Genomic DNA, 13036 nt, shown 5'->3' on the forward strand with positions numbered 1-13036 from the left:
CATTCCCTTTACACTTAGCTCTTACATCCGGTTCATATTCGGCTCTCCCAACATGTTCAATGACCAACGGTCTCACGTTCAGCTTCCGTCTGTTTTGCATTTCTCGGAAGCCAGACCCCCTCTATATTAAATCGCTGATCAGAATATCGGCTAACAACAAACATGCGGCACTGTTTGATGATCCGGACTTCTAGATGGTTATGCTTATAACTGAGAATGTCTGAGGCTCATTTCTGATCAGCAAACTCCCACCTTAATGACAGTATAGTATGTTAAATTAAATCTTGGACAATTATGTTCCACAGAACAGAAAGCAGCCCTTTCACAGACAATGTGGGTGGCTCTGAAAAGAGCCTTTGGGTTATTAGATTAAATCCTGTCCGCTTTACTTGCCCTTGGGCGCACTGGCGGTTTTCTTGGGCAGCAGCACAGCCTGGATATTAGGCAGCACCCCGCCCTGAGCGATGGTCACCTTTCCCAGCAGCTTGTTGAGCTCCTCGTCGTTGCGGATGGCCAGCTGCAGGTGTCTGGGAATGATGCGGGTCTTCTTGTTGTCGCGGGCCGCGTTGCCGGCCAGCTCCAGGATTTCAGCGGTCAGATACTCGAGCACAGCAGCCATGTAGACCGGGGCTCCGGCACCCACACGCTCAGCGTAGTTCCCCTTTCGCAGATGCCTGTGAACACGGCCCACAGGGAACTGCAGTCCGGCCCGCGAGGAGCGAGACTTGGGCTTGGCCCGAACTTTACCGCCGGTTTTTCCTCTCCCAGACATTTCCACAATCCACACGTTCAGACAAAGAATGAAAAACTCCTCCCACATCTGCCTTTCTTGTACCTTCTGGAGGAATACAGGGAGCGAATTTGTGATTGGTCGCTCGGTGGTGAATTTCATTGGTCTTTCCAGGTGACCAATCACAGTCTGTTTAGCCCACCAATGAAAGTAGGGCGGAAATTACTGTCTCCAACAGTCAGAATATCGATTTTTAATTCAAAAACCCCGCCAAGAAATTTTAAAATAGCGGATTATGTTAATATAAATTCACCATTAGTCAAAGATTTCCCAACACGTTTTAATTCCTTTTGTCTTATTCCATATTCCCCTTGCAAGTTCCAGGCTGTTACAATCAGGATTAAATTCGGGTACTATTTCAAACTGTCGAATGGGCGGGAATCAATCCCCACCGATTCTGTAACGGGACACATTCCAACTCAATCTTTGTAAAAGTTGTTTCACAGATTATCGATCGATCCCCTGCAAAGGCGGGAGTGAGCCCAGAATTGGGGGTCCTTCTGTGAAAAGAGAAGAGGGACAGAGTGTTCAAACTGCCCCGGATCTGGTCTCTGTGAGAACTCCCATTCTGGGTTGTTACACTGCGGGGAGTGTCGGCTTAATAAACGGACTGACCCGCAACAAGAATTGAAAAATAAACTTGAAAAGGGCTTGCGAGAGAATGTGTGACTGAAATCTGAGTCTCAGCCCCTAAACAAGCTCTTAATTTGGCAGGCGGTGAAAATGAGCGGGTCTGAGAGCAAAGGGAAACCGCGACCAGGGACCGTGTTTGTAGTTGGCGGAAAATTCCAGCGACGCTAAGGTGGAACCGGACAGTGAAACTGATATGAGAATTCAAAACTAAATCTACAACTGGAAGTGTAAAAGTTCTCAAATATACTTGTTCAGGAAATAATTACAGTAAACAGAGTGTAAAGGGAGATGCGTTTGTGCAGCTCTTTCAGAGAGGTTGTGGGTGGCTCTTAAAAGAGCCGTTGTGTTTGGGGTTTGATCTGTCAGGACAGCGGGCAGTCTCACTTGGAGCTGGTGTACTTGGTCACCGCCTTTGTCCCTTCTGACACGGCGTGCTTGGCCAGCTCCCCGGGCAGCAGCAAGCGCACGGCGGTCTGGATCTCCCGGGAACTGATGGTGCGGCGCTTGTTGTAATGGGCCAGGCGGGAAGCCTCACCCGCGATGCGCTCGAAAATATCCTTCACAAACGAGTTCATGATGCCCATGGCCTTGGAGGAGATGCCGGTGTCGGGGTGAACCTGCTTCATCACTTTGTAGATGTAGATGGCGTAACTCTCCTTCCTCGACCTTCTGCGCCTCTTGCCGCTCTTCGCTGGGGTTTTCTTAACTATTTTCTTGGCGCCTTTCTTGGCGGGACCTGTTTTCTTTTCGTCAGCCATCGTCTCGTTCAGTCAGGCGCAGATTTGGGGAAACTCTGCTCGGAGCCCGCATTATATCGGCAGCCCCACACTTCGCCCACAGTCCTATGCTAATGAGGGATGGGCGAAGGCAATGGTTGTGATTGGCTTGTCAATATCCAGTGTTCTGTATCTCTCTGATTGGATGTTTAAAGAGACCAATCAGATTTGTTGCTCGCCACAATCTCAAATTCTTGAATGAGGTCTTCAGTTGCAACACCTCCTGATTTATACTCTGTTCTTTATGTGTTTGTGTTCTGTTAGCAGGCAAAAATCTTATGAGCAAGGTTCATAAATCTTTTAGTATATATTCAATAATCTGAACAGCAAACTCGCTGCTCTGTTTATCGATCTAGATTTTTACATGTTCAACAGACATTGACCGGTTTATAACCGAGATTGACTGAGGGTGACTTCTGGTCAGGAAACTCCCAGTTTATCAACCGTAGGGATTTAATATCAAGTAGAGAAATAGTGACCTGGATTTATATAGCGCCTTTCACGACCATCGGACTTCTAAACATGCTTCGCAGCCAATGAAGTGCTTTTTGAAGTGTAGACACTGTAGTAATGTAGGAACGGCGGCAGAAATTTCACGCACAGCAAGCTCCCATAAACAGCAATGTGATAATGACCGGATAATCTGTTGTTGTATTGATCGAGGGATAAGTATTGGCCAGGACACCGGGGATAACTGACCTGCTATTCTTCAAAATCGTGGCCGTGGTATCTATTACAACCACCTGAGAGAGTGACGGGCCTCGGTTTAACGGCTCTTCCTACAGATGGCACCTCCGACAGTGCAGCACTCCCTCATCACTGCACTGGCATGTCAGCCTAGATTTTTGTGCTCAAGTCCCTGGAGGGAACCTTCTGACTCAGAGCGAGGGTGCTACCAACTGAAGCACAGCTGATAAGATTGTGATCAATAGATCAGTTTCTTCAGACAGTAACCAGCCCTTTCACAGATAGAGTGCGTGGCTCTGAAAAGAACCAACGTGGTATTAGATTAAATCTTGTCCACTTTACTTGCTCTTGCTGGGGCCAGCATTGGATTTCTTTGTCTGGAGCGCCACATGGATTTTTGGCTGTTCAGCCATGATCCTATTGAATTGTGGAGCAGGCTCGAGGGGCCTTATGGCCTTCTCCTATTTCTTACAGCTGTCAGTCTCTGCATGTGAGTGTTGTTTTTTCTTCAGTTTCTGCTAGGCGAATTTGGGTTTTATTATACATCTATCAGCTTCGAGTATGTGAGTGTGATTTTCACAGTATCTCGCTGCCCCCGGGATGTGTGTGTGGGTTTTATTCTGTACCTGTCAGTTTCTGTTATGCAAATGCGTGTTTTACTCTCTACCTGTAAGTTTCTGTTATGTGAGTGTGGGTTTTATTGTGTATTGTTCAGACTCTGAGGTGTGTGTGGATTTTATTTTATATGAATGTAACTAATCTTTTTTAGAAAGAGAAAGACGAGTAAATGTTATTGAGTGGAATCTGAGTGTCCTTGTACAAGAATCACAGAATGTTAACATGCAGTTACAGCAAACAATTAGGAAGATAAATGGTATGTTAGCCCTTAATCCAAATGGGTTGGAGTAAGGTAGCGTTCGTACAATGATATAGAACTGAGATTGGGAGAAATTTGTTCACTCAGAGGGTTGTGAATCACTGGAGTTGAGATTTTAACCTGCATCTGTCAGTTTCTTGTTTGTGAATCGTGATGTTTTCTGTTTTTTTGTCAGTAATTTGTGGAGATTTACTTCGAGCTGGTGTGCTTGGCCAGCTCCCCGGGCAGTGCCAGACTAATGCCGTCTAGATGTGGACACAACCTGCACACTCCAAACTGTTAGAGGTTGCTGCCATCTCCTGGCTGAAAGCGAGTGCTGCAACAAGTGACAATCATTCAGCAGAACCCATTTTAAATTCCAGAGATTGCTCAGAACCATGTTTATGTTCAGCTTAAACTATTGCAAAGTATTTTATTGGTCCGGCTGAAAACTCCAAACAACCATTAAAAGCAGGTGGAGGCGCTCATCCGATTCTAGTGTGAACAGTGGGGCTAATCACTGAGTGTGGGATAGACATTACTGGGCAATCCATTTCAACCAAACGTGCCTTTGCAGAGCCGTCTACTGTGCTGGGGTTAATCATCGAGTGTGGGACAGACACTGCCTCTGTCACTCAGGTGCTGTGTGCTATTGTGGGATTCACTGGTCAGTGTAGGATAGATACTGTATATATCACTGTCTGCTACAGTGTGTCAGTGTGGGATTGATGGAGTATAGTAAAGACACTATCTGTCACTGTCTAGTACAGTGTGTCAGTGTGGGATTGACTGGGAGTATAGTAAAGACACTATCTGTCACTGTCTGGTACAGTGTGTCAGTGTGGGATTGACTGGGAGTATAGTAAAGACACTATCTGTCACTCTCTGGTACAGTGTGTCAGTGTGGGATTGACTGGGAGTATAGTAAAGACACTGTATCTGTCACTGTCTGGTACAGTGTGTCAGTGTGGGATTGACTGGGAGTATAGTAAAGACACTATCTGTCACTGTCTGGTACAGTGTGTCAGTGTGGGATTGACTGGGAGTATTGTAAAGACACTATCTGTCACTGTCTGGTACAGTGTGTCAGTGTGGGATTGACTGGGGAGTATAGTAAAGACACTATCTGTCACTGTCTGGTACAGTGTGTCAGTGTGGGATTGACTGGGAGTATAGTAAAGACACTATCTGTCACTGTCTGGTACAGTGTGTCAGTGTAGGATTGACTGGAGTATAGTAAAGACACTATCTGTCACTGTCTGGTACAGTGTGTCAGTGTGGGATTGACTGGAAGTATAGTAAAGACACTGTATCTGTCACTCTCTGGTACAGTGTGTCAGTGTGGGATTGACTGGGAGTATAGTAAAGACACTATCTGTCACTGTCTGGTACAGTGTGTCAGTGTGGGATTGACCGGCACGTGTAAAAACAGAAAGCGATGCTTTCCCGCTTGATGCGTGTGATGGTGGTAGAGTGGTGAGCACAGCTCCCTTCCAAGCTAGTTGATCTGGGTTCAATTCACGGCCATAGGATCCAGTCAAATTTTAATCCACTTTCTGTGAAGAGAGAGAGAGAGAGAGAGAGAGAAAGAGTGTGAGTGAGTTAGTTAACGTTTCAGTTCGATGATAAAGGCTCATCCACCTGAAACAGTAACTCTGCTCCTCTCTCCACTGATGCTGCCTGACCCGCTGAGATTTAGAGCAATATCTTTAGGATATACCGGTATTCATTTTCCTTTCTAACTGTCAATTATTGATATAGAATTGAGGGGACTACTTTGTATCTACGATTTTCAGCTTTGTGATTGTGGGTTTTAGTCTGTTTCTCTCAGTCTCTGGTACGTGAGCGAGAGTGTCGCTCTGTATCTATCTGTCTCCGGTATGTGCGTGTGGGCTTTACTCATATCTAGCAGTGTCTGTTATGGGAGTCTGGATTTTATTCTGTACTTATCAGCTGCTGATTTATTATTGTGGGTCTTATGCTATAACTGCCACTTTTGACCTAATTCCGAGATGGTTTTCCTTTGAATCTGTCAGTCCCTGGTATGGGTGTATGTATCTGTCTCTGTGCTGTCAGTCTCCGGTATGGGAGTATGTATCTATCGGTGTGCCAGTCAGTGTCTGGTATGGAAGAGAAGTTATTACCCTGTGCATGTCATTTACTGGTAAGTGAGGTTGGTAGTTACTCTGTATCTGTCAGTATCTGTTATGAAATTGTGGGATATACTCTACCTGTCAGTTTTTGGTAGCAGTGTGGGTTTTATTCTGCATCTATTGATTTCAAGTAAGCGAGTTAGTAATTTACACTGTCATTCGCTGGTTTTATTCTACCAGGCAGTTTCTGGTATGCGAGTTGTTTTTGCCCCCAAAATGGATAACCTCACATTCATCCACATTATACTGCATCTGCCATGTATTTGCCCACTCACCTAATCTGTCCAAGTCACCCTGCAGCCTCTTAGCGTCCTCCTCACAGCTCACACCACCACCCAGTTTAGTCTCATCCGCAAACTTGGAGATATTACACTATATTCCTTCATCCAAATTGTTAATGTATATTGTAAAGAGCTGAGGTCCCAGCACTGAGCCCTGCGGCACCCCACTATTAACTGCCTGCCATTCTGAAAAGGACCCGTTTATCCTGACTCTCTGCTTCCTGTCTGCCAACCAGTTCTCTATCCACGTCAGTACATTACCCCCAATACCATACGCTTTATTTTGGACACCAATCTCTTGTGCGGGACCTTGTCAAAAGCCTTTTGAAAGTCCAAATACACCACATCCACTGGTTCTCCCTTGTCCACTCTACTAGTTACATCCTCAAAAAATTACACATACAAAAAATTTGTTCACTCAGAGGGTTGTGAATCACTGGAGTTGGGATTTTAACCTGCATCTGTCAGTTTCTTGTATGTGAATCGTGGTGTTTTCTGGTTTTTTTGTCAGTAATTGTGGAGATTTACTTGGAGCTGGTGTGCTTGGCCAGCTCCCCGGTCAGTGCCAGACTAATGCCCGTCGAGATGTGTGGACACAACCTGCACACTCCAAACTGTTAGAGGTTGCTGCCATCTCCTGGCTGAAAGCGAGTGCTGCAACAAGTGACAATCATTCAGCAGAACCCATTTTAAATTCCAGAGATCGCTCAGAACGATGTTTATGTTCAGCTTAAACTATTACAAAGTATTTTATTGGTCCGGCTGAAAACTCCAAACAACCATTAAAAGCAGGTGGAGGCGCTCATCCGATTCTAGTGTGAGCAGTGGGGTTAATCACTGAGTGTGGGATAGACATTACTGGGCAATCCATTTCAACCAAACGTGCCTTTGCAGAGCCGTCTACTGTGCTGGGGTTAATCATCGAGTGTGGGACAGACACTGCCTCTGTCACTCAGGTTCTGTGTGCTAACGTGAGATTCACTGGTCAGTGTAGGATAGATACTGTATCTGTCACTGTCTGGTACAGTATGTCAGTGTGGGATTGATGGAGTATAGTAAAGACACTGTATCTGTCACTCTCTGGTACAGTGTGTCAGTGTGGGATTGACTGGGATTATAGTAAAGACACTGTATCTGTCACTGTCTGGTGCAGTGAGTCAGTGTGGGATTGACTGGGAGTATAGTAAAGACACTATCTGTCACTGTCTGGTACAGTGTGTCAGTGTGGGATTGACTGGGAGTATAGTAAAGACACTGTATCTGTCACTGTCTGGTACAGTGTGTCAGTGTGGGATTGACTGGGAGTATGGTAAAGACACTATCTGTCACTGTCTGGTACAGTGTGTCAGTGTGGGATTGACTGGGAGTATAGTAAAGACACTGTATCTGTCACTGTCTGGTACAGTGTGTCAGTGTGGGATTGACTGGGAGTATAGTAAAGACACTATCTGTCACTGTCTGGTACAGTGTGTCAGTGTGGGATTGACTTGGAGTATAGTAAAGACACTATCTGTCACTCTCTGGTACAGTGTGTCAGTGTGGGATTGACTGGGAGTATAGTAAAGACACTGTATCTGTCACTGTCTGGTACAGTGTGTCAGTGTGGGATTGACAGACACGTGTAAAAACAGAAAGCGATGCTTTCCCGCTTGATGCGTGTGATGGTGGTAGAGTGGTGAGCACAGCTGCCTTCCAAGCTAGTTGATCTGGGTTCAATTCATGGCCATAGGATCCAGTCAAATTTTAATCCAATTTCTGTGGAGGGAGGGTCAAATTTTAATCCACTTTCTGTGGAGTGAGTGAGTGAGTGTTTCAGTTCAATGATAAAGGCTCATCCACCTGAAACAGTCAACGTGGTGTTAGATTAAATCTTGTCCACTTTACTTGTTCTTGCTGGGGCCAGCATTGGATTTCGTTGTCAGGAGCACCGCGTGGATTTTTGGCTGTTCAGCCATGGTCCTATTGAATTGTGGAGCAGGCTCGAGGGGCCTTATGGCTTTCTCCTATTTCTTACAGCTGTCAGTCTCTGGTATGTGAGTGTTGTTTTTTTTTCAGTTTCTGCTCGGCGAATTTGGGTTTCATTATACACCTGTCAGCTTCGAGTATGTGAGTGTGATTTTCACAGTATCTCACTGTCCCTGGGATGTGTGTGTGGGTTTTATTCTGTACCTGTCAGTTTCTGTTATGCAAATGCGTGTTTTATTCTCTACCTGTAAGTTTCTGTTATGTGAGTGTGGGTTTTATTGTGTATTGTTCAGACTCTGAGGTGTGTGTGTGGATTTTATTTTATATGAATGTAACTAATCTTTTTTACAAAGAGAAAGACAAGTAAATGTTATTGAGTGGAATCTGAGTGTCCTTGTACATGAATCACAGAAAGTTAACATGCAGTTACAGCAAACAATTCTGAAGATAAATGGTATGTTAGCCCTTAATGCAAATGGGTTGGAGTAAGGTAGCGTTGGTACAATGATATAGAACTGAGATTGGGAGAAATGTGTTCACTCAGAGGGTTGTGAATCACTGGAGTTGGGATTTTAACCTGCATCTGTCAGTTTCTTGTTTGTGAATTGTGATGTTTTCTGGTTTTTTGTCAGTAATTTGTGGAGATTTACTTCGAGCTGGTGTGCTTGGCTCGCTCCCTGGGTAGTACCAGACGAATGCCCGTCTCGATGTGTGGACACAACCTGCACACTCCAAACTTTTAGAGGTTGCTGCCATCTCCTGGCTGCAACAAGTGACAATCATTCAACAGAACCCATTTTAAATTCCAGAGATTGCTCAGAACCATGTTTATGTTCAGCTTAAACTATTGCAAAGTATTTTATTGGTCCAGCTGAAAACTCCAAACAACCATTAAAAGCAGGTGGAGGCGCTCATCCGATTCTAGTGTGAACAGTGGGGTTAATCACTGAGTTTGGGATAGACATTACAGTGCAATCCATTTCAACCAATCGTGCCTTTGCAGAGCCGTCTACAGTGCTGGGGTTAATCATCGAGTGTGGGACAGACACTGCCTCTGTCACTCAGGTGCTGTGTGCTAACGTGGGATTCACTGGTCAGTGCAGGATAGATACTGTATCTGTCACTGTCTGGTACAGTGTGTCAGTGTGGGATTGACTGGGGAGTATAGTAAAGACACTATCTGTCACTGTCTGGTACAGTGTGTCGGTGTGTGATTGACTGGGAGTATAGTAAAGACACTGTATCTGTCACTGTCTGGTATAGTGTGTCAGTGTGGGATTGACTGGGAGTGTAGTAAAGACACTATCTGTAACTGTCTGGTACAGTGTGTCAGTGTGGGATTGACTGGGAGTATAGTAAAGACACTATCTGTAACTGTCTGGTACAGTGTGTCAGTGTGGGATTGACTGGGAGTATAGTAAAGACACTATCTGTAACTCTCTGGTACAGTGTGTCAGTGTGGGATTGACTGGGAGTATAGTAAAGACACTATCTGTCACTCTCTGGTACAGTGTGTCAGTGTGGGATTGACTGGGAGTATAGTAAAGACACTGTATCTGTCACTGTCTGGTACAGTGTGTCAGTGTGGGATTGACTGGGAGTATAGTAAAGACACTATCTGTCACTGTCTGGTACAGTGTGTCAGTGTGGGATTGACTGGGAGTATAGTAAAGACACTATCTGTGACTGTCTGGTACAGTGTGTCAGTGTGGGATTGACTGGGAGTATAGTAAAGACACTATCTGTCACTGTCTGGTACAGTGTGTCAGTGTGGGATTGACCGGCACGTGTAAAAACAGAAAGCGATGCTTTCCCGCTTGATGCGTGTGATGGTGGTAGAGTGGTGAGCACAGCTGCCTTCCAAGCTCGTTGATCTGGGTTCAATTCATGGCCGTAGGATCCAGTCAAATTTTAATCCACTTTCTGTTTGGGATATATTAGTGAGTGTTTTAATCAATACCTGTGAATTTCTCATTTGTGAGCGTGGATTTTAATCTTTGCACACATTCTCTGATTATTGTGGGGGGTTTTTTTATGTACTTTATTGGAACCGGGTTTGTGATTTTGGACTTTATTCTGTATCAGCCCACCTCTGGTATGTGATTATGACTTATGTTTATTATGATAGTCGAGTATAAAAGCAAAATACTGCGGATGCTGGAATTGGAAATAAAAACAGAGAATGCTGGAAATTTCAGCGGGTCAGGCAGCACCTGGGGAGAGAGAGAGAGAGAGAGAGAGAGAGAGTTAACGTTTCAGTTCAATGATAAAGGCTCATCCACCTGAAACATTAACTCTGTTCCTCTCTCCACTGATGCTGCCTGACCCGGAGATTTACAGCATTTTCTTTATGATATACCAGTATTCATTTTCCTTTCTACCTGTCAATTATTGATACAGAGTAGAGGGGAGTACTCTGTATCTATCATTTTCAGCTTTGCGATTGTGGGTTTTAGTCTGTTTCTCTCAGTCTCTGGTACGTGAGCGAGAGTGTCGCTCTGTATCTACCTGTCTCCGGTATGTGCGTGTGGGCTTTACTCTATATCTGGCAGTGTCTGTTATGGGAGTCTGGATTTTATTCTGTACTTGTCATCTTCTGATTTATTAGTCTGGGTCTTATCCATAACTGCCAGTTTCTACCTAATTCAGAGATGGTTTTCCTTTCAATCTGTCACTCTCTGGTATGGGAGTATGTATCTATCTGTGTGCCTGTCAGTCTCTGGTATGGGAGTATGTATCTATCGGTGTGTCTGTCAGTGCCTGGTATGGAAGAGAGATTATTACCCTGTACATGGCAATTACTGGTAAGTGAGGTTGGTCTTTACTCTGTATCTGTCAGTTTTTGGTATGCGAGTGTGAGTTTTATTCTGTATCTGGTGATTTCAAGTCAGTGAGTTAGTAATTTACAATGTATGTGTCATTCGCTGGTTTTATTCTACCAGGCAGTTATTGTATGCAAGAGTCATTTTTATTTTGAATCTGTCAATGTCTGGTATGGGTGTATGTATCTGTCTCTGTGCCTGTCAGTCACTGGTACAGGAGCACGTATATATGTCTGTACCTGTCAGAAGCTGTTATGTAGCATGTATCCACTTCTGTGCCTGTCAATCTCTGGTATGGGAGTATGTATCTATCTCTGTGCCTGTCAGTCTCTGGTATGTGAGTATGTATCTATCTCTGTGCCTGTCAATCTCTGGTATGGGAGTATGTATCTATCTCTGTGCCTGTCAGTCTCTGGTATGGGAGTATGTATCTATCTCTGTGCCTGTCAGTCGCTGGTGTGGGAGTATGTGCCTATCTCTGTACCTCTCAGTCTCTCGTATGGGTGTATGTATCTATCTCTGTGCCTGTCAGTCGCTGGTGTGGGAGTATGTATCTATCTATGCGCTGTCAGTGTCAGGTATGGGAGCATGTATCTATCTGTGACCTGTCAGTGTCAGGTATGGGAGTATGTATCTATCTCGGTACCTGTCATTCGCTGGTGTGGGAGTATGTATCTATCTGTGCGCTGTCAGTGTCAGGTATGAGAGTATGTTTCTATCTGTGCCCTGTCAGTGTCGGGTATAGGAGTATGTATCTATCTGTGCGCTGTCAGTGTCTGGTATGGGAGTAAGTATCTATCTGTGTGCCCGTCAGTCTCTGCTATGGGAGTATGGAAATATCGAAAAGAGGTGCAGGAGTGGGCCATTCGGACCTTCAAGCCTGCACCGCCATTCAATAAGATCATGGCTGATCATTGCTTCAGTACCCCTTTCCTGCTTTCTCTCTATACCCCTTGATCCCCTTAAACGTAAGGGCCATATCTAACTCCCTCTTGAATATATCCAATGAACTGGCATCAACAACTCTCTGCGGCAGGGAATTCCACAGGTCAACAACTCTCTGAGTGAAGAAGTTTCTCCTCATCTCAGTCCTAAATGGATTACCCCTCATCCCCTGGTTCTGGACTTCCCCAACATCGAGAACATTCTTCCCGAACCTAACCTGTCCAGCCCCGTCAGAATCTTATATGTTTCTATGAGATCACCTCTTATCCTTCTAAACTCCAGTGAATAAAGGCCCAGTTGATCCAGTCTCTCCTCATATGACAGCCCAGCCATCCCTGGAATCAGTCTGGTGAACCTTCGCTGCACTCCCTCAATAGCAAGAACATCCTTCCTCAGACTAGGAGACCAAAACCAAACACAATATTCCAGGTGAGGCCTCACTAAGGCCCTGTACAATTGCAATAAGACCTCCCTGCTCCTATATTCAAATCCCCGAGCTATGAAGGCCAACATACCATTTGCCTTCTTTACCGCCTGCTGTACCTGCGTGCCCACTTTCAGTGACTGATGAACCATGACACCCAGGTCTCGTTGCACCTCCCCTTTTTCTAGTCTGCCGTCATTCAGATAATATTCTGCCTTCATATTTTTGCCCCAAAAATGGATAACCTCACATTTATCCACATTATACTGCATCTGCTATGTAGTTGCCCACTCATCTAATCTGTCCAAGTCACCCTGCAGCCTCTTAGCGTCCTCCTCACAGCTCACACCACCACCCAGTTTAGTCTCATCCGCAAACTTGGAGATATTACACTCTATTCCTTCATCCAAATTGTTAATGTATATTGTAAAGAGCTGGGGTCCCAGCACTGAGCCCTGCGGCACCCCACTAGTAACTGCCTGCCATTCTGAAAAGGACCCGTTTATCCCGACTCTCTGCTTCCTGTCTGCCAACCAGTTCTCTATCCACGTCAGTACATTACCACCAATACCGTACGCTTTGATTTTGTACACCAATCTCTTGTGCGGGACCTTATCAAAAGCCTTTTGAAAGTCCAAATACACCACATCCACTGGTTCTCCCTTGTCCACTCTACTAGTTACATCCTCAAAAAATTCCACGTA

The 13036-nt window shown here is 45.0% G+C and overlaps 2 protein-coding genes across 2 annotated transcripts in view; both read right to left on the minus strand.

Moving 5' to 3' along the window:
* LOC139248262 (zinc finger protein 551-like) overlaps nucleotides 1-13036 on the minus strand; it is a 362606-nt gene that overhangs the window by 179937 nt on the left and 169633 nt on the right. The window lies entirely within an intron of this gene.
* On the minus strand, nucleotides 386-772 carry LOC139248242 (histone H2A-like). Its single transcript, XM_070871993.1, has one exon. The coding sequence runs from the start codon at nucleotides 770-772 to the stop codon at nucleotides 386-388; it is 387 nt and encodes a 128-aa protein (XP_070728094.1).

The sequence above is a fragment of the Pristiophorus japonicus genome, unplaced genomic scaffold, assembly GCF_044704955.1.
Source record: "Pristiophorus japonicus isolate sPriJap1 unplaced genomic scaffold, sPriJap1.hap1 HAP1_SCAFFOLD_29, whole genome shotgun sequence".
NCBI lineage: Eukaryota > Metazoa > Chordata > Chondrichthyes > Pristiophoridae > Pristiophorus > Pristiophorus japonicus.